Here is a 20,299-nt window from a genome sequence, read left to right as displayed (position 1 = left end):
CTAACTAAAAATTCTAAATTCTTCTTATTAGAGAATGAAGAACCTACAAGCAAGCTTTGGCGAGCCCCGACTCCGAAAAATGGCTTGAGGCCATGAAATCCGAAATGGAATCCATGTCTGAAAATGGTGTGTGGGCATGAGTAGACATGCCTAATGGGGTCAAACTTATTGGTTGCAAATGGGTCTACAAGATCAAGACAGAAAAAGATGGAAATGCCTACATTTATAAAGCAAGACTGGTTGCAAAAGGGTTCAGACAAAACGGATTCTTCTAGCGATTACTGCATTTATCGATTACAAAATTTAGCAGATGGATGTTAAAATCGCCTTCTTGAATGGGTTCTCGACGGAGGATGTGTATATGACACAACCTGAGGGTTTTGAAGATCTAGAAAATCATGTCAGGGTATGCATACTTCAGAAATCCATTTATGGATTAAAGCAAGCATCAAGGAGTTGGAACCTTCGTTTTGATGAGGCAATCAAACAGTTTGGTTTTCTCAAGAGCGAAGAAGAACCTTGTGTATACAAGAAGTCTAGTAGGAGCAACCTAGTTTTCTTAGTCTTGTATGTAGATGACATACTGCTCATGGGGAATGACATATTAATGCTTGAGTGAGTCAAGGAATGGTTGAAGAGTTGTTTCTCCATGAAAGACTTGGGTAATGCCGAGTACGTTTTGGGAATCAAGATCCATCGAGACAGGTCTTGAAGGATGATTAGACTAAGTCAAGAGACTTATATTGATAAGGTTCTTGACAGTTTTGCGATGAAAGATTCCAAGAGAGGATTTCTTCCTATGTCTCATGGTATTACGCTTAGTAAAGCTCAGTGCCCTCAAAAGCTAGAAGAGTTGAGACGTATGGCTGATAGACCTTATGCTTCTGCAATAGGGTCTATTATGTATGCCAGTTTCATATGCTCTTAGAATGTATACCAGATTTCAGGCAAATCCAGGTGAAGCACACTAGACAGTTGTCAAGAACATTCTTAAGTACTTGAGAAGGACTAAAGGAATGTTTCTAGTATATGGTGGCAAAAATGAGTCGATTGTCAAGGGCTATACGGATGCGAGTTTCCAAATAGACAGAGATGACTTCAAATGCCAGTTAGGGTGAATTTTTTGTCTAAATGGAAGAGGAGTGAGCTAGAAGAGTTTGAAGAAAAGCACTATCGCAGACTCTATGACAGAATCAGAGTATTTGGCTGCCGTTGAAGTAGCTAAGGAAGAAGTTTGGATTAAGAAGTTCCTTACTGAGCTGGATATTGTACCAATTGCTCAAGAAGGAATTGAATTGTACTGTGATAACAATGGCGCCATACATGTTGAGAGGAAGTATCACCTCATCCGAGAGATCGTTCCCAAACAAGATGTCAAGATGAGCAAAGTTCATACAGATGAGAATATTGCTGATCTGCTCACTAAACCCCTTCCATAGCCCAAGCATGAAGTTCATACTAGGGTAACTGGATTGAAGCAAGTGACGTAATTTAAGTTGTATTTGTTTTGAGAAAACTTATTAAGTATGTAATACATTCATTAGCAGAAATATTTTTAGTCATAAATTAATTATTTATCTTATTTAATTATGGGTTTTGATATTAAATAAAATGTCCAAAATAATTACGAATTGATGTGCTCATCAAGTTGTTGACTCGGTGAATGAAACCCCACAAGTGAACTGAATTCATAAATTATTTGAGTTGCTAGTTCAAAATTGTTAAATTGGACATAAATGATTTCAATCAATGGACTAACATGTAAGATTGATTGGATAGCGCAGTTTCATGGGCTATAGGGGTATAGAGATGCTCGGTCAATCACATGGATATGCATGAATGATGCATGATCGAACTATAGTCCTACTTTGAAGTTCAAGTATAGAGCTTTCGGATATATTAGTAGATTCCTTTGACATGAGTGGAACATTGATTTAATTCAATGAATGATTTAACTTTGGTACATTCAAACGTCATAACGTAAAAGGGGGCTATAAAGGGTGTTTCCCGGTTACTTCAAGAATTGAGTGGGAGCTTTGGTTGCCACAAGATTGGATTGAGTCTACCTATTTAATTAGGAATGTGTTGTAGCCCCTTGAAGAGGGAGAATTCATAAAATGCATGGTCGTGCTCAAATGGATTACCTAGTACTCATTTGTTTTGTAATTATAACTCTGTTTTCCAGAAAAGATTTGTAGATTAATATGATCACGACATAAAAATACAATCATATTATCAAATCGACACACATTGACTTAAGGAATTTGAATATTGCGCACTTGTCTTAGACAGGTGGGAGATTGAAGGAATTATGTCTTCGTCAAGTGCAATTACTAGATATATCAAGGATTGATATTATGGAGATATTTGTTTCATTCTTTCGGGTCGTCATTGAAAGGAATGGTGTCTTTCCAACAAGTGTATTATTCCGATATAGGGTTTGGAATTATTAGAAAGCTAATTATTCAGTGAGGTCAAGTGATCGGAATGCCTAGGTGGAAGCCGCTTTCGATTAGTAATATTAATATATAATTAATATTACAGCTTAATCTTTACTGAATTCTTCGGGTCGCACCGCAATCAAGTAACCGATCTGAGACAACGAATCAATCTGAAGGACTAGATGAGTCATTAGAGTATTAAGAACAAAGACGTAAGGTATCGAGCTTAGAGCGTCGAAACCGAGAGTCGTAAGTCGAGTTGAATTCGGGATTCGACGAGACGTGAAATCAAGCAAGCAAAAAGTGTAAGCTAAGCCGTAGCATAGCATTGGCATACCCATGCGAGTACTAGGCAACGCATGGCTATGCCGCAAGCCAAGCATGCATGTGCGTGCTAGGCTCGCTGGCCGAGCATGCTTGCGAGCATCGCAAGCAGCGTGCTATGTGTGCGTGTGCTGTGGATGTGCATGTTTGCTAGCATAGCAGCACCAGCCACTCGCAGCAGCTGGGCATCGCACAACACAGCTCGCAGCATCACAAGCAAGATTCTGACTTGGAGTATGCTGAGGATCTAGAAAATAAATTATTTGATGATATATTATAATTCATGTTAGCGTGTTATGCGTGCGTGTGTTGTCGCTGTGCGTGCTTGCTAGCATTGCAGCACTTGCCACAAGCAGGAGCTGAGCCTCGCTAGCGCACGCAACGCAGCAGCATCAAGGGAATTTTGGTCCCCCCTAGTGGTCCTCACCTACCCTTGCTCACCATATGCCACTTGCACTTGTTGATTCATTTCATTTTAATTTGTTTTTAGATTAAAATAAATTGAGCAAAATGAAACTCTCCCACATTGAAGGAAGATGGGAAATTAAGACTCCCTTCCCTATAAATACCCATGTTTTGGGTTTGGGAAAAAGCACTTGATTTGAACTAAATAAGGCATCTCCTTATAAGTGGGAAAACCTTTAAGTTCGTAATACTCTAATATTTTGTTGATCTAGCCTCGAATGACCTTCGAGGTAGAGACCACTCTGGTCAGGTCGAAGGTGCGAGCCGTCGGAGGCTTACGCACTTGCGAAACTAGAGCTTTCAAGTAAGAGCTTGTAAGCGAGCGAAGCACACGTCGCGGATAAGATCGTATTTTCTCTTTCTCTCTCTTTTGTTGTTTAATTATGTGTTTGCATGTTTAGTTACATTAATTAATGTCGGGTCTTGGGCGGGTTTCATTCCCCGTAGTGTCGGACACTACGAAACCCAACAGAGGTATCGAAGCCACGCTCATTTTAATTGTTGTAACTAATAATTAATTGAGGTGATTTAAAATGGATTTAAATTTCTGGTTTAGCTCTCTAATTAGATTAGAAGCTGGTTTTAATTAATTTAAATCTCGTATTTATACTAATTTTGACCAACGAACCCAGATTTTGACCCAAAAATAGTGAATTTTGGGTGGAATCGATGTTCTAAATTGTTTTTGACCCTTTACGAGGACTGTCCAGAAGCCAAAATCCTCCTAGAAACATGTTTTTCGAGATGTTTTTTTGTTTTTGACAAAAAAAATTTATTCTTTAAACCTTGATTTATTATGCCATGTTAAAGGTAGATTAAATGTATGGTTGCATCACTAATCTACTGCAATAATAAACCTTATTAAGCATGTTTATGAAGTCATATTTGGTGCTTAATTTGGTGAGCTTATTTTTCACATAAACTTGAAATTTCACATTTTTGCAAATCAATTGCTTCAAGTATGAATGTTTATGGGGAATTTGTAATTTTGAAGTCCCTTAAAAATGTTAAAGATTCAATCTTTAATTGTTTTTTTGGTTGGAACTTTACTTTCTAAATTCCTTATTGAAATAATTTTTGGATTTAATCATTTTTGAGTTGATTAAAGTCCTAAAAGTTCAAAACTTGTGATTGAAATTTAATTAATCTTCATATTTGAAGATGTAATTTTTCAAGTTTACACAAGTTAGTGTTGGAAATTTTTCATTAGATGAATGGGTTTATTTTTCCAACCCCTTTAATTTTGTCAAATCTCATTATTAATTTATATATGGTTAAATTGTGAGTATAGCCCGTCAATTTGTAGCATCAAGATGAACAAAAAATTATTTAAAGAACGTTTCTTGAATTAATTTTGGATTGTTGCACTAATATTGAATTTATTTAAGTTAGACTTGTTTTATTTTCATTCTTGCTCAATGTTAATTCTAAAATAAATTTAGAATAAATTTTATGTTATACATATATCAGGATTAAATCCCGAGATAAAAGCACGCAAATTAAGGCAAAGATTGCCCAAGCACCACCTACGACTAGCCAGGCTGCTCACGCAGCCCACATGTGGCTGCAGAGGCGCGCATGGGGCTGCTCATGCCTCGAAAGGCTTCTGTTGTGTGGCGTGTAAGGCTAAGGTGAACGCTTGTTGCCTACACGCATAAGTGCGGTGTGTGCGTGCTTGGTGCATCTAGGATGCGCAACTAGTGCATGCATGGTGTTACGATAAGGGTGCGTTGGTGCTGCGATGTGTTGCTAGGCAACATAAGCTCGCATGATTTAGGACCTTTGAGGCCATGTCTTGTGTGTGTGCAAGTGCGCTGATGTGGTCGGTGTAACACGAAAGCGACATCGTAAGTCACTCCCTCGTGCTTGGGCCACAAGCTGTTGTACGGGTGCGGCCGCGCAAGGCACCTCGAGCCTTGGTGCTAAGCACTTGGGCGTCGTAAAGCATTGTTAGGATATATGTTTCGCAATTTTGCCATTTTAATCATTTTACTATTTTAACGAAGCTAGGCCTCGGTTTTGCTAGCACTTCCAAAATAATTTGGCAAAATTTAGGTTAACCGGCGTAATTAATTGGATTAATTAAGTTGGATGCGGAATTTAGTGGGAGCTTCGTTAATTACTTGAGCTAATTTTATTGCGTTTTAATCACATAATCGGTTAACAACTTTGACTAGTTTTAATTTGGCGCATTAATCTGATTAACCACCTAAGTTAGTTACTAGTTTGCGCGTGTTATGCATTGTTACTTGTTTTACGTTGTAAAATGATTAGGCCATTCACAAATAGTGAATGGATGAATGGAATGTATGTTGTATCACAGATTTTGTGAAAATGGCAACTAGTTTGCCACAGGGTTATGTTTATATATGAATGAATGGTATGATTAGATGCATGTTTAGGATTTCAAATGTTGCGATGATTAATTAAGTTCACTTAAATCAACCAACATAGAAGCCCTAGGTCCCTATAATATTGAGCCAAATTTGCCATTCCAAGAACAACACTTACCAAACTAATGCGCGTAGAGATGGGCTACGCCAAAGCGAGGCATCACTACTTCCCTAGGAACGTAAGGTATACTAGGTATACAAGTTGGTCTAGGTTAAGCTCAACGATATCAGTAAGGATTCCTTAGATGTCGTGGCAATGGAGATATAATGTCAAGGAAGCATTAGATGCGACGTTTTATCGAACCAAGAGTAGCTTAGAGTTATTAGCAATTGGATTGCTTACCTTAAAATATTAAGTGTTAAGACAAGCCAAAGCATGCTTAATCATTTTTTGATTTTTGGGATCTTGGAATCATATTATTCTTGCCTAAAAAGGGAATAATATTAATGCGTGGATAAAACGCTTAAGATTGAAAATTTTACATGTATGCTTTAAATTTCAAACTTATTAGTTTTATGAATGGTTTTTCATTTCAAATTCTTTCAATTGTAGAAACATGTCTGCAAATAACTCAAACAACCAATTTTCATTACGCTCAATTCTCGACAAGGAGAAGTTGAGTGGGCCAAATTTTCTTGATTGGCAAAGGAACTTGCATATTGTTCTCAGCAAGAGCAAAAGGAATACGTCCTTGATGAGGAAATGCCCGACGCTCCCAGTGAGGAGGTCACTCAGGCTTCCCCAAACCGATGGCAAACTGCCAATCAGTATGTCAAGTGCATCATGTTGGCCACTATGTCTCCAGACCTCCAAAAGACTTTCTTTGGAAACAAGACGGCTTTTGAGATCATTTCTGAACTTCAGAACATGTTCCAAGAGCAGGCCTGAACTAAAAGGTTTAAAACCCACAAGCAGATCATTGATAGCAAGCTCAAGAAACACTAGACGAAAAAGGTAATTTGGCCCCGGTTCAAACCCCCCTAAGGCACCGGTTTTGAACCGTTGGGGATTTGAGGGATGCCAAATCCTCAAAAGTTTGGTACCGGTTCAAAATCGGTGCCAACTAAAGGCTTTGGCACCGGAAACGCGCGAATTTTTTTTTTATTATCAACACTATTGGCACCGGTTTTAGGCAAGAGCCGGTGCGAAAAACCCCACTTTAGGCACCGGTTTTTGACTAAAACCGGTGCCAATAGTCTCAAAAAAAATTTAAAAAACTTTTGGCACCGGTTCTGGTACAAACCGGTGCCAGAAATACCCCCAAAAAAAAAAAAAAAATTTTTGCATTTTTTCCACTTATATTGATATAGAAACATTAACATATATATAAACTTACATATTTTCATTAAAAAAGGCTATAAAGCCTGTAATATTACAATTTTTGTCCAAAAAAAATTAAATAATCCAGACTTATCTTTGATCAATTGACTACTCTGTGGCTCAGAGTGAAATAATTTCTGCTGCATGAGGAAAAAGAAATCTGTCTGGAGGAATGAGTTGGCAGAAATCTGAAACTTCAGCAATAGTAGCTTGTTGTCTCCATAGGTATAGTGTAATGACCAAGCCTGCATTATGACCAAACATTATTCCTCTTCGATTGAAAAAATTAACAAGGCAAAAACCAGTAAAACAGATGGACTGCAGGTGATTAACAGTTGTTTTTGCAAAAGACATGGAGGCTTGTACATACCCATCAAAGTTTTTAAATGTGAGATTTCGAAATCTAGCTGAAGTCAAGGCTTGAGCAGACTTCTCACCGAATCTGTATGCAACTACTTCATCAGCTGGAAGAGCAAAATGGTGATGTTAGCAACGATATGTAACTGTCAGCAATGTTAATAGTGCTTTATGCATCATTCGCTATGACTGACCAAAATACGATTGAAGGATGAGGCTAATCGATGTTCATTACACACGTTACACCTCAAAGAAAATGCAACATCATATAAGAATTCTCATACTTGTCATGTGAAGTTTAGAATGATAAGGTTCAAGTGTATAGCCGAGTTATTAACATACTGTTTATATAATTAAAATGGCGAGACTGCTTGTCTCTGAACTGAAGTATGAAGGAGAAAAGGTACAGAAGGACTTACATTTTCCATGACAGAGGAAAATTGGCAAGGACGTGGCCCTCCTTGCAGCATCATTTGAACCTCCCATTTTGTTCCTCAAACTCCTGGAACAATGAACATCAATTGAGAAACAAAAACTTGTTTTTGATCAGAACAATGAAAAAACATTAGTTGCATGCTCTATATATGGGTAAATAGAGTATTAGGAAATCTTTAGTATACCTTGCACCTGGAAGCCAACCACTAAGTCCAACTATTGCCCTCAAATTGATTGGATAGAAGTTTCCATTCGCGTATTTCCCCACAGCGAAGCAGGATGCTGAGTAGATACCAACAGCAGCACCCATACTAAATCCTCCAATACCAAGTTTAACTGTTTGAAAAAGCAATTAGTTTAACAGCAGGTGTAAAATGAAACTCATAAACATTTGTATTGTATTCTGGTTGGAATACACTAGTAAATAAAAATAATTAAGCTGTTATAAACTTATTGTTGTCATAAAGTTTTATCATATTATTGCTAAATATATTCTAGCTGTGCAAAGTTCAGACTGTTACCATCAGCAGGCTCTGTTGACAATAGATTTGCAATATGTGACGCCGAGGCATCCAATCCCTCAAGATCTTCTTGGCTATCCTCTAAAATCTCTGTTACATCAAACCCTATTATACAGAGAAGGAAACAACTGTGAATGCATATCAAAAGAAACGCAGAATTCTAATAATGGAATTACAAAGGATCAATTACATACGTAGTCACACTAGCACAATCAATTCCATCGGATAAGTTTCAAACTACAAAACTGAGATTTACACTAAATAAATAACTCTCCAACTTTTGATTTACACTCTTTTTATAATTCAAATCTGGCAGAGTGGTTAGCTTTTAATCTTTCCGGGGACTCAACTTGGAAAAACATATTTGCAGTTGCCATTTGGCATCTTTTAATCTTTGTTTTTTATACAATCTACTTTCAACAAGTTCTTGGTTGATTATCTTTTCTCTCTAAATTTAAAGCAGGGAACTATGGATAGACCTTCTTCTTCTAGTGCTCCGGTTACCAGAGTCTGGGGCCCTCCTCAAAAGGGTTTCTTCAAATTAAACACTATTGGTTCTTGGATTGGACTTGATAATGCTGGTGGGGGAGGAGTCATAAGGTGTGACAATGGTCTCTGGCAGGAAGGATTTGCCATAAACTTGAATGCTATGAGTGGAGATGGGGCTGAATTATTAGCTATCAGGGCAGGTCTACTTACGGCTTGGACAAGGGAAATCAAGCACTTAGAACTAGAAACAGATGCTGATGCTCTGCGCAAGATTTTGAGGAAATAAGGGATGTTGCTTCAATAGGAACTGGACTGTGATTATCTTCCATGCAAGTAGAACTGTGAATCTAATTGCGACAGGTTTGGCACAATTGGAAGATCAAAGGTCAAGAAGGGTGAGAAGGAGACCTACTATTACCCTCCTGCAGTCATCTTTGAGAACTATGCAGCAGAAATCCCAGACCTCACCTCTGCTACTTAATCTGCTACTGCTTGTGACTGCTGTAACACCTCTAGCTGCAATTGTGTTAGGAAATTTTTTGTGAACTGTCGGCTATTTTATATTTCTGCCTTTACTGCTTTAATGTGTAATATAACTAAACTTCAAGGTAGCTTTGGGAAGCATAGTAGTGCTCTCACCTACCCTTCTTTTGCGCAGGTGGTTTATTCCACCTTGATGTAATATAATATATTTCCCTTTTGCATAAAAAAGATACAAAACTGAGATTAATGCAGAAGCATTATCTCACACAAAACAAATACTTCTATAATTTCACATTTATACTATTATTAAAAATGAAAACTACTAAACAAATAAGCAAAGAGTTTGAATACTGAAATTTTTTTTTTTACATAAGTCAGCAAATGGTTGTTGACAAATATCGATATACTCCATAACTACGATGGTGAAACCTGGTAAATACGATGGTGGAAGTGGAACCTGGTAACTAAGATATTGGAAGTGGAACCTGATAACTACGATGGTGGAACCTGATATGAAGATTGCACTTTCTTTTCCAACATAGAGACATATTTGTCAAGCATTCAAATTACAGCTTCAAATTCTATCACTTGTTGATCTATAGCATCGATCTGCTGAATGTACCCCTCAAAATCTTGTTACATGAACCTAGAGAGGCTCTCATAAATCATAATTGAGGCCAATACTACAAACCGAGCTCATATGAGACTCGAATCATCAAACACCATGGGACACGATAATCTGGAAAGATGGAATTTTAATAACCAATTTTGCTTCATCGACTAATTCTTTCACCAGCGAAGAAAATGATCCATTGACCTTCACTGAAGTACTGTCATCGGAGAAATGTAATTCTTTGGCATATAAACTTACTAAAATTCCCACGATTACACTATAAATCAATAACATCTTCAACAAGTCCAACTTGAAAGACATTTCCTCTACCCTCTCTTCTAAAAAGGAAAACAAAATTATGGTCTGCGTTTTTTCCAGTAATGATCCAGGCAACAGCCACGTATGTGAGTCTTACCTCTAGTGAAACTAGACGGGAACATGGCAATTATGAAGGTTTCAAGTGATCAAATTCATAGAATAGTTTGGTTTCTCCTACAACAACAACAAAGCCGTAGTCCTGAAATGAATTGGGTTCCACTAACATAAACTAAATAATCAGGTTGGACTTGTTGAATGGCATATCATTAGAATGCCAAAACCAGCAAAGAGGCATAACACTCTCCCAAATTGAATGAATAAACAATAATTGCAAGAGATTAGGAGCTGCCAGAGACTCCTGACCTTTAATTTCTTCTGACTTTAAAAAATGAACTATGAATCAATGTATACCTATGACATGAATTGATGAAACTTCAAGAAGATTATGATTTTAGGATAGAATTCAAGTATTCAAGGCAATTAAGATAAACACATATTCACGCACTCTAGTCAAAACATAAAGATCCAATAGGTGGCATCACAAGTCAACAAAAAAAACATTGTATTTACAGAAAACAGGAAGATATATGATATTTATTGATGTGAGAAATACCCATCATTTGCTAGATTTCAAGCATCTTGCCTTAACTCTGAAGGTTCTTTAAGTTCAAGGACAGCTAGGTAGTTTGATATGAATTTGTGCGGGTGCTCAACATGACAAATGAAACCCATTTCTTTTAGGAGGTGTCTTTCTGTTCTTATCAAATCCATCTTCAGCTCCGAATATTTCTGTTACAAAAAGGGGATGAAAAAAAATGGTGAGTACAAAGTCTCAAACTTAAACAGACAAAGACACTAATTTTCCTTTTAAGGGATAGATATACAAGTTAACTGCATAGACAAACATACAGCAATATCCTTAGTAACTAATATTTCAAATTGATAAGCAACAAGAAATGAGAGAAATACACGACTTGATACATACTTTAGAATAAAGATCCAAATGCTCGACAGGTAAATTTTCCCTTCGACATTCCATTCGATGGAAGACAATGAGGACTTGTCTGGCTTTCCTTGGACTCTCCTCAAGTTTTGATGCCAGCCAAACACAACTGGCAGCTACTCTCTGAAAATCAGTAAATTTAAGAAGATTCAGCAGCAGAATCAGTCCAGAAAGAACAGTAAGGGAATAGCAGAATTTCATGTCCAATCAAAATAAAGCAACAGAAGCAGAATATTAACCTTAACATTAAATCGGGCAAATGACTTTTTGCAGTAAAATCGATGGAATAGAACCTGGCCAGTTGCCATAACGGCTTGAGGTCTAAGATTAAAATACATGGAGAAAGCCACAGCAAAAATATACTAGCACAAGATAGAAACAACGTGAAGGATACAATCTAAGAAGGATGCCGCTCTCTTGAATCAAATCACAGCCATAAATCCGGAGAGTGTTTTCGGTTTCCTCATCAATGGCATCTTTCCTTGAAGGCGAATTAGTTAGCTGCTCTTCCGTCAAGTAAAATGTGTCGATTGCCGTGTAAATCATCTTCCATCAATGCCCAAAAAAGTTGTAACAAAGGTAAATGTTGATTATATTCATCTCATATACACAGCCTATTGTGACAAGCCAGCCTACATGACATCTTGTAGTAGTAAAAATAAACTAACCAGTACATTCAACACATGCTGCAAACAGGCCCCCATCCCTGAGCTGGGGCTACAGGCCCGTCCCTTAGGGAAAAGAGATTTGATTTCATATTGAATCATCTCGAAAAATACATAGTTTTAGGGATACTTGATTCAATAATAAAATTACGCTCATAATTTTCTTTTCTTTTGGATATGATGTTTCAGAATCTAAGAATTTGCGAGCCCTAAACTTAAAGCACTGATAATTAAATTAGATTAGATCAAATATAAACCCTAGATTGTGAAATTGATGTGATGATAACAACAACAAACAACTTACCTTAGAAGTTGCTTCAATGGGGGATACAAGAATTAGATTCAACGGAGAACGCTTCAATGGAGAACATTGAGTGCGCTTCAATGAAATAACTCAGAGACTTAGGAAATAGGAATGGAGGCCTTTAATGGAGAAGGAGATCGAAGGAGAGAGACGGAGTGTTAGGAAAGCTCAAAAGCCCCTTCAATGGAGAAATTCGAGTACGCTACAATGGAGGAGAGAGAGAGGCACATCAGATGAGAACGAAGAGGAAAGAGCAAGGAAATGAAGAAGAAGACGCGCCTTAAACTGGGCTTCTTTTTTTTTTAAATGGCACCGGTTCAAACTGGTGCTAATTACTATAGTTAGCACCGGTTTAAGGCGAACTAGTGCCAACTCTATTGCTTTCTTTGGGATTTTTTTTTTAAAGGTTGGCACCGGTTTGAACCGGTGCTAATTAAATGGGTTGGCACCGGTTTTGGTTGGAACTGGTGCCAACTCCCTATTTTCCAATCCCACCCTTTTTTTTTGGCACCGGTTTTCAAGAACCGGTGCTAAGGGGGGGTGCCTATTTGGTTTTTTCTATTAGTGAAAGGAGAGCCAGTCAGCCCACATGTACTTAAAATGATCGGATTATTTGAGAACATGGAAAAGCTTGACATTGGGTATTCAACCGAGATGGCAATTGACATCATTCTCCATTCACAGCACAAAGGCTATGATCAGTTCAAGATGAACTATAAATTGCACAGCATGGAGAAAACCCTCACCGAGCTTCATGGGATGTTGAAGCAAGCTAAGGAAACGCTTAAGGATGAGGGGAAGCATAACATGCTCATGATAAAAAAAGGGCTAGCCATTCAAGCGCTCGACAAGTAGAGAAGCTTTAAAGGGAAAAAGAAGACGAATTTTCCGCCTAAGTCAAGAGCTGCTAAGAGCGGCAAGGAGAAAAAGGTAGGCTCTTCTAAATCCGATTCCGAATGTTTCTTCTGCAAGAAGAAGGGATATTGGAAGCGGAATTGCCTCAAATTCACGGAAGATATGAAGAACGGCATCGTTGCTTCTATATAAGGTGTTTTTGTTATAAACTTAAACTTCGCTAGCAAAACATCATGGGTATTAGATACCGGATGTGGCTCACACCTTTGTTCCAATGCTCAGGGACTAAGGATAAGTAAGAGGCTAAAGAAGAGAGAGGTCGAGCTTCGGGTCGGCAATGGAGTAAGGATGTCTGTCGTATCCGTTAGAACTCTCAGTTTGTCTTTGCCCTCTAGGCTTGTTTTAGAACTTAACAATTGTTATCATGTTCCAAGAGTTACCAAAAACATTATTTCAATTTCGACGTTAGACACCAAAGGATTTGAATTTCGGATAAAAGACAATAGTTGTTCGTTTTATTTCGATAATGTTTTATATGGTAAGGCATATTCAGAAAATGGTCTTTATGTGCTTTCTCTAGACAATTAAGTTTATAATGTTAATGATACCACCAAAAGAGCTAAGACCATTGAGTCGAATCAAACCTACTTGTGGCATTGCCGTCTTGGCCACATTAACATCAAACGCATCAAGAAACTTTTTCATGAAGGTATTCTTGACTCATTCGACTTAGAGACGTTTGAAAATTGCGAAGGATGTCTATTAGGCAAGATGATAAAGCAACCATTCTCCAAGTTAGGAGAAAGGGCTAGTGACTATTGGGTCTTATACATACGGATGTATGTGGACCAATGAGTACACCCGCATGGCAAGGTTATCGATATTTCATCACCTTCATCGACGACTATAGTAGATATGGTTATGTCTACCTTATGTCGAACAAATCTGAATCTTTTGAGAAATTCAAAGAGTTTCAGAGTGAAGTTGAAAATGAGCTTGGCAAGAAAATCAAAGCACTTTGATCGGATCGAGGTGGCGAGTATTTGAGCCACGAATTCGACGATCATTTGAAAGAAAATGGCAATTTGTCAGAATTTACACCTCTCGAGACTCCACAATGGAACGGAGTGTCTGAAAGATGGAATCGAACCTTATTAGACATGGTCCAATCAATGATGGGTCTTAGTGAACTTCCTATCTCTTTCTAGGGACACACACTTCTAACCGCGGAACTAACACGGAATCGAGCTCCGTCAAAATTAAAGCGGTCGAAAAGACTCCATATGAATTATGGAGGAAGAAACTTCCAAGGTTGTCTTTTCTTAAGATCTGGGGTTGCGAAGCATATGTCAAGAGATTAATTTCTCACAAACGTCACCCAAAATTAGATAAGTGTTTCCTTTGTGGGATACGCAAAAGAAACCGAAGGGTATTATTTCTACAATATATCCGAGAACAAAGTGTTTGTTGCTCGTGATAGCGTCTTTTTGGAGAAAGAACACCTTTCCAAAATGACAAGTGGGAGGAAAATCAAACTCGATGAAGTTCGAGAGGACAAGCAACAAAGTCAACTTGACAAAACTGACAATCAAAGTGCTTTAGAAGCAGCTGTTGACATTGGTTATAGTCAAACCGACCAACCTCTTACCCTACGTAGGTCGCAACGGCCAAGATCTCAACCAGACAGATACCTCGGTGTTGTTTTAACCGAAGATCAAGACATCCTAATAGTGGATGGAGATGAGCCAGCGACATACAAAAAAGCTATGATGAGCCCCGACTCTGCAAAATGGCAAGAGGCCATGAAATCTGAGATGGACTCCATGTTTGAAAATCAAGTCTTGCCCGAAGGTTACACACCTATCGGTTGCAAATGGATTTTCAAGTTGAAAACCGACAAAGATGGAAATGTATCTATATACAAAGATAGATTGGTGGCAAAAGGTTACAGGCAAATTCACGGCGTTGATTATGATGAATCCTTTTCGCTAGTCGCCATGCTTAAGTCCATCCAAATTATCCTAGCAATTGTCGCATATTATGATTATGAAATATGACAAATGGATGTTAAAACCACCGTCCTTAATGGAATTTTGGAAGAAACTGTGTATATGACACAGCCGAAAGGTTTTTTTTTTACTCAAGCAATGATGGGAAGGTATGCAAGCTTAAGAATTCCATTTATAGACTAAAGCAGGCGAGTAGAAATTGGAATCTGCGATTCGATGAAGCCATTAGTAAGTTTGGTTTTATCAAGAATCCAAATGAGTCTTATTTTTACAAGAAGGTCAGTGGGAGTGACATCTCATTCCTCGCCTTATATGTCGATGACATATTGCTCATTGGAAATAGCATTCCAATATTGGAGTCAGTAACGACTTGGCTGAGGAACTACTTTTCAATGAAGGACTTGGGAGAGGCACAATATATATTAGGCATCAAGATCTATCGGGATAGATATAAAAGGTTGATTGGTTTGAGCCAAAGTAATTATATTGATAAGGTACTAGCACCATTTAACATGGAAGGGGCCAAAAGAGGGCACCTACCCATGTCACATGACATAACTCTCAGCAAGAAGCAGTGTCCACAAACACCTGATGAGTGAGAGAAGATGAAACAGATTCCATATGCTTCGCTTATTAGATCGATCATGTATACCATGATATGTACTAGGTCGAATGTATCGTATGCCTTGAGTGCTACGAGCCAATACAAATAAGACCCATGAGAGGCGCATTGGAATGCAGCCAAGAATATCCTAAAGTACCTGAAAAGGAACAAGGATAAATTTCTAGTCTATGGTGAGATTAATGATTTGGTTGTTGAAGGTTATACCAACACGAGCTTCCAGACTGACAGAGACGACTCCAAGTCATAGTTAGGGTACATATTCTGCCTAAATGGAGGAGTATTTAGCTGGAAGAGTGCTAAAAAAAGCATAACTGCAGACTCTACAACTAAAGCCGAATACTTGGTCGCTTCAGAATTAGCTAAGGAGGCAGTTTAGATTCGTAAGTTCATTGGTGAACTTGATGTTGTACTCTAAATAAAGGGTCCAATAGACCTATATTGTGATAACAATGGAGCTATTGCTCATGCCAGGGAGCCAAGGGAACATTAGAAGGTCAAACATGTCAATAGGCGATTTCACATGATAAGGGAATGGAAGTCCAAAGGTGAAATCAGAATTTGTAAGATTGGGACAGACGACAATGTAGCCGATCCACTCACTAAAACTTTGCCTCAAGTGAAGCACAACAACCACGTTGAGGCAATGGGAATCAGGCACGTTGGAGATTAGCTTTGATTTCCCTATTATGTGTTTTAATTAATTTTGAGGTTTTAATGTAAAACACTATGTTAAACCATTCGGTTTTGGAGCAATTAAAATTTCTGCAATTTATTATGACTTCATTTCTTTTTAATTGTGGTTTAGAATTAAATATTGAGTCCATTCGATGTCTGAGAATATTCAAAGCAGGGTATCAAGACCATGTCTTGGATAAAGAAACACCTATTTCAATTGAAAACTATCCAAAATCAAGGTCATTTAAATGATGGACGATTAATGACCACTTAAGATTAGTGTGTAGTATGATTTATAGCACCGTTTCTTGTGCTACAAGGACATGATTGTCATAAATCATTTGCACAAGTATTGGTTTAGAACTATAACAGATCGACCTATGAGAGTACTTTAAGAGATTTAAAATCGTCATAAGTATATTTCTCATTATAGCTATCGGAACCTTTTTCCTCGACCATGAGTATTGTAAGTTCTCTTGTTAAAGTACTGGCCCATTTTGATGTTGTCAAACGTCTGACGTAAAAGGGGATAATAACGGCAACACTCAGGCGACTAGGTCCTCTTAGTAAGAGAAGCTAACAATACAAGACTAAGAATGTCCCCTTATTAACAATAGGGAACATGTCTTTGTTGTTTACAAGGCCTCTCGAAGAGCGAGACTATGAAAATGCAAGGCCGTGCTCAAATGGATTTCAGAAATCATCTGCTTATTGACAGTCGAACTCGAAAATCGAGAAACACTTCTTGACGTAATAAGGATGATGAAGAATCTTACCTTATAATTCATGAATATACATTTAGTGACATAGGAAATAGGTTATACACTAAATGCACACTTATCCGGAAGGATAAGTGGGAGATTGAAAGGAATGGTGTCCTTCCAATAAGTGTATTATTCCGATAGAGGGTTTGGAATTATTAGAAAGCTAATTATTCAGTGAGGTCAAGTGATAGGAATTCCTAGGTGGAGGCCGCTTCCGATCAGTAATATTAATGCATAATTAATATTACAGCTTAATATTGGCTGAACCCTTCAGGTCGCACCCCAATCAAGTAACCGATCCAAGACGACGAATCAATCCGAAGGATCGGATGAGATAATAGAGTGTTACAAACAAAGACGTCAGATATCAAGCTAAAAGCATCAAAACCGAGCATGCTTGCAAGGTTGGTTCGCCTAATCGCTCGCATGCTAGCGTGCCAGTGTGCTGGCCCTCGCAATCAAGCACAGCCACATCTAGGTTGCACTTAGCATGAGAATCGCAAGCAGCGTACTATGCGTGCGTGTATTGTGGCTGTGCGTGCTTGCTAGCATAGTAGCACCAGCCACAAACAGTAGTTGGGCCTCGCTAGCACACGCAACGCAGCAACAGCAGTAGCCCGCATTACGTGAATTTCTTAATACGCTCTTGCGTATACGGGCTAGCCTGCTAGCCCAGCCAAGGTGTCAAGCACCAGCTAGGCTGCCTTGGCAACCAGCTGTGCGTGGCTAGCTCACGGTCATTAGAGGGGACTGGTTTAAGGGGATTTATTGGGGAGCAAGGGGATTTTGGACCCCCTTCCCCTTTAGTGGTCTTCACCTACCCTTGCTCACCATTTGCCATTTGGCGCTTGTTGATTCATTTACATTTTAATTTGTTTTGGGATTAAAATAAATTGAGCAAAATGAAATTCTCCCATATTGAAGGGGGATAGGAAATCAAGACTCATTTCCCTATAAATACCCATGTTTTGGGTTTGGGAAAAATCACTTGAGTTGAACTCAATAAGGCATCTCCCTATAAGTGAGAAAACCTTTTAGTTTGTAATCCTCTAGTATTTCCTTGGTCTATCCCCAACTAACCTTCGGGGTAGAGACCGCTCGGGTTGGGTCGAGGGTGCGAGCCGTCGGAGGCTTACGCACTTGCGAAGCTAGAGCTTTCAAGTAAGAGCTCGTAATGTTGGGTAAGATCGTCTTTTCTCTCTCTTTTCTTGTTTAAATATGTGATTACATGTTTAGTTACATTAATTAGTGTGCGGGTCTTGGGCGAGTTTCATTCCGCGTAGTGTCGAACACAACGAAACCTAACATTGACTTAGTCCAATCATCCTTCTTGACCTATCTCGATGGATTTTGATCACGTACTTTATGATTAAAAATAAGGTTAAAATAAATTTGGACGACAATCTGGAAAACAGATTTACCGTGTCACGGTAGAAATGCCGCGCCATGGTAGTTCTTGTCGTGTCACGGAAAATTACGCCATGTCGCGGCAAATCCTGCTGTGACGCGACAATGTCTAGGGTTCCCTCCGGGGAGCATTTCATTTTTAGGGTTTCGTGCATCACCCTGCTCATTTCCTCTATAAATATGAGGCTGATTTTTCCAGTTTTGGGGGGCACCAAAAAACATTCTCTCTTCTTTCTATTATGCTCTAGCCTAAACACTAGCCTTACCTATTCTCTCGCCATAAATCCCCTAAGCACTCCCCGGAGTCCATACTTTACTCGTAGTTCCACACTTAAACCAAGGCGTGAAAGGTTGAACTATTTGAGGGTTTGGCCTCAAATCAACATTACTTTAATATAATTTAAGTTCCATTATTGTTTATTATTTTCCTTAAAGTTACTAACGCGTTTATTGTTTTATAGTTGTAAGCAAACACAATCAAAGCAAGGAATCATGTTCCTTTTGTTCCTTTTATATTTCTAACGATTGTTATTATGTTGCTTCCAATGTTGATGTTGGTTTCATTATATTTATGATCACCATAGTGCATGTTTAAAGGGAATATGTAATTGAATATAACGCCAAATAAGATAATTTGGACGACCGGTTTAGGGTTTTTTTTTATCTTGTTGTTTAATTAAGTGATCACTAATATTTTAGAAATATACTTCCTCCGTTCTTTTTTACTTGACCAGCTTTGACTTTTACACTATTCACCACCCCTTCTTTGACCGTCTTTTGTGAATAATATGTAAAGAAAAATATATTCATGTTGGATACTTTTTAATTCGTCTCAATAATTACTATCATAGTATATAACTTTTATATTTTTTACTTATGGTGAATTAAAGTTATTGATCGTTAAAGTTTTGCATTGACAAGCGTGATAAAAGAAACAAGTCAAGTAAAAAAGAACAGAGGAAGTATGTTGCATTAACATTCAACCAATTTAGCTTAATAATAGTTTGGAGCAAATAAAATTTTGTTTGCATGCCTTTGAGGTTGCCGGATATACTTTTCATTATAAGATTCGAGTAAAGGCCAATACGGGCGAATGTGACACCATGACTCACTTCGTACCATCAACCCCGATCCTCCTTTCGTGGTTCCGGACCATATGGAGTTACTAATCTCATGGATTATGAATAGGGTGTAACCTTCAGGGGTCAATCGTTGTTGACTATCATTGTCTCTCATTCGTGGTTGCCTACTTTACTTTGTCCCTAATCGTTGTCTGTAATCGTATAATGTCAATTCCCACTTCCTATGAGTGCCAAGCATATTCACCACATGCTTACATAGGCGTGCTTTGAATGACTCCTACAATTTGGCGACTCCACTTAGGAGGATTCTTGATTATTTATCGATTTAAGTGATTGGAATTTAATTGAGATGAGTGGATGAGACTTGAAAGATTCTTGAATCGTATTCCTGCGCATCGCATATGTATCGACATTTTAACGTCGTATTTAGGTTTGCCTCGTAGAAAAAATTGAATAACCTAATCGCAAACGAAAAACAGAGCTACTAGTCAGATTTTCGGACTACCGTGCCACTGCAAATTTGCCGTGTCACGTCACAGATTACTGTCACGCGACAGTCTGTACCGTGACACGATTATTCTTGCCGTGTCGCGGCAGTCTGTACCGTGACACGGTGATTCTTCCCCTGTCACGGCAGTCTTGAAATCTTTCCAGTGGCTTTATTTTTTTTCCTAGTCAGCTTCCTTCGATTTTTCTGAAAAATCGTATGTGTTCTACATATGTTTTAGCCCCGGGGAATTTAAGCTCTAT

At 38.3% G+C, this 20,299-nt stretch overlaps 2 protein-coding genes across 2 annotated transcripts; both read right to left on the bottom strand.

Annotated features, from left to right (window-relative positions):
- Positions 1–6,971: 6,971 nt before the first annotated feature.
- LOC110697953 (acyl-protein thioesterase 1-like) lies at positions 6,972–10,910 on the bottom strand. The gene is made up of 6 exons (XM_021875353.1): positions 10,774–10,910; positions 8,258–8,362; positions 7,922–8,072; positions 7,721–7,803; positions 7,315–7,408; positions 6,972–7,189 (listed from the first exon to the last, which is right to left on the bottom strand). Exons 1-6 carry the CDS (start codon positions 10,778–10,780, stop codon positions 7,141–7,143), a joined length of 489 nt encoding a protein of 162 aa, XP_021731045.1. The 5' UTR covers positions 10,781–10,910; the 3' UTR covers positions 6,972–7,140.
- LOC110697952 (cyclin-L1-1-like) lies at positions 10,779–11,719 on the bottom strand. Its single transcript, XM_021875352.1, has 4 exons — positions 11,558–11,719; positions 11,403–11,484; positions 11,146–11,286; positions 10,779–10,949 (listed from the first exon to the last, which is right to left on the bottom strand). Exons 1-4 carry the CDS (start codon positions 11,707–11,709, stop codon positions 10,791–10,793), a joined length of 534 nt encoding a protein of 177 aa, XP_021731044.1. The 5' UTR covers positions 11,710–11,719; the 3' UTR covers positions 10,779–10,790.
- Positions 11,720–20,299: the final 8,580 nt, after the last annotated feature.

This window comes from Chenopodium quinoa, unplaced genomic scaffold (genome assembly GCF_001683475.1).
Source record: "Chenopodium quinoa cultivar QQ74 unplaced genomic scaffold, ASM168347v1, whole genome shotgun sequence".
Taxonomy (NCBI): Eukaryota; Viridiplantae; Streptophyta; class Magnoliopsida; order Caryophyllales; family Amaranthaceae; genus Chenopodium; species Chenopodium quinoa.
The sequence above is the reverse complement of the archived record's forward strand: the minus strand, read 5'-3'. Positions and strand labels throughout refer to the sequence as shown.

Excerpts from the sequence above, each read along its gene's own strand:
- LOC110697952 (XM_021875352.1), bottom strand. The coding sequence starts at position 11,709 with ATGATTTACACGGCAATCGACACATTTTACTTGACGGAAGAGCAGCTA. Across the intron at positions 11,485-11,557 it reads AGCGGCATCCTTCTTAGATT|ACCTCAAGCCGTTATGGCAA; the intron begins GTATCCTTCACG and ends TTTTAATCTTAG. Across the intron at positions 11,287-11,402 it reads TTGCCCGATTTAATGTTAAG|AGAGTAGCTGCCAGTTGTGT; the intron begins GTTAATATTCTG and ends ACTGATTTTCAG.
- LOC110697953 (XM_021875353.1), bottom strand. Across the intron at positions 8,073-8,257 it reads GTCAACAGAGCCTGCTGATG|TTAAACTTGGTATTGGAGGA; the intron begins GTAACAGTCTGA and ends TTTTTCAAACAG. Across the intron at positions 7,190-7,314 it reads ACATTTAAAAACTTTGATGG|GCTTGGTCATTACACTATAC; the intron begins GTATGTACAAGC and ends GTCATAATGCAG.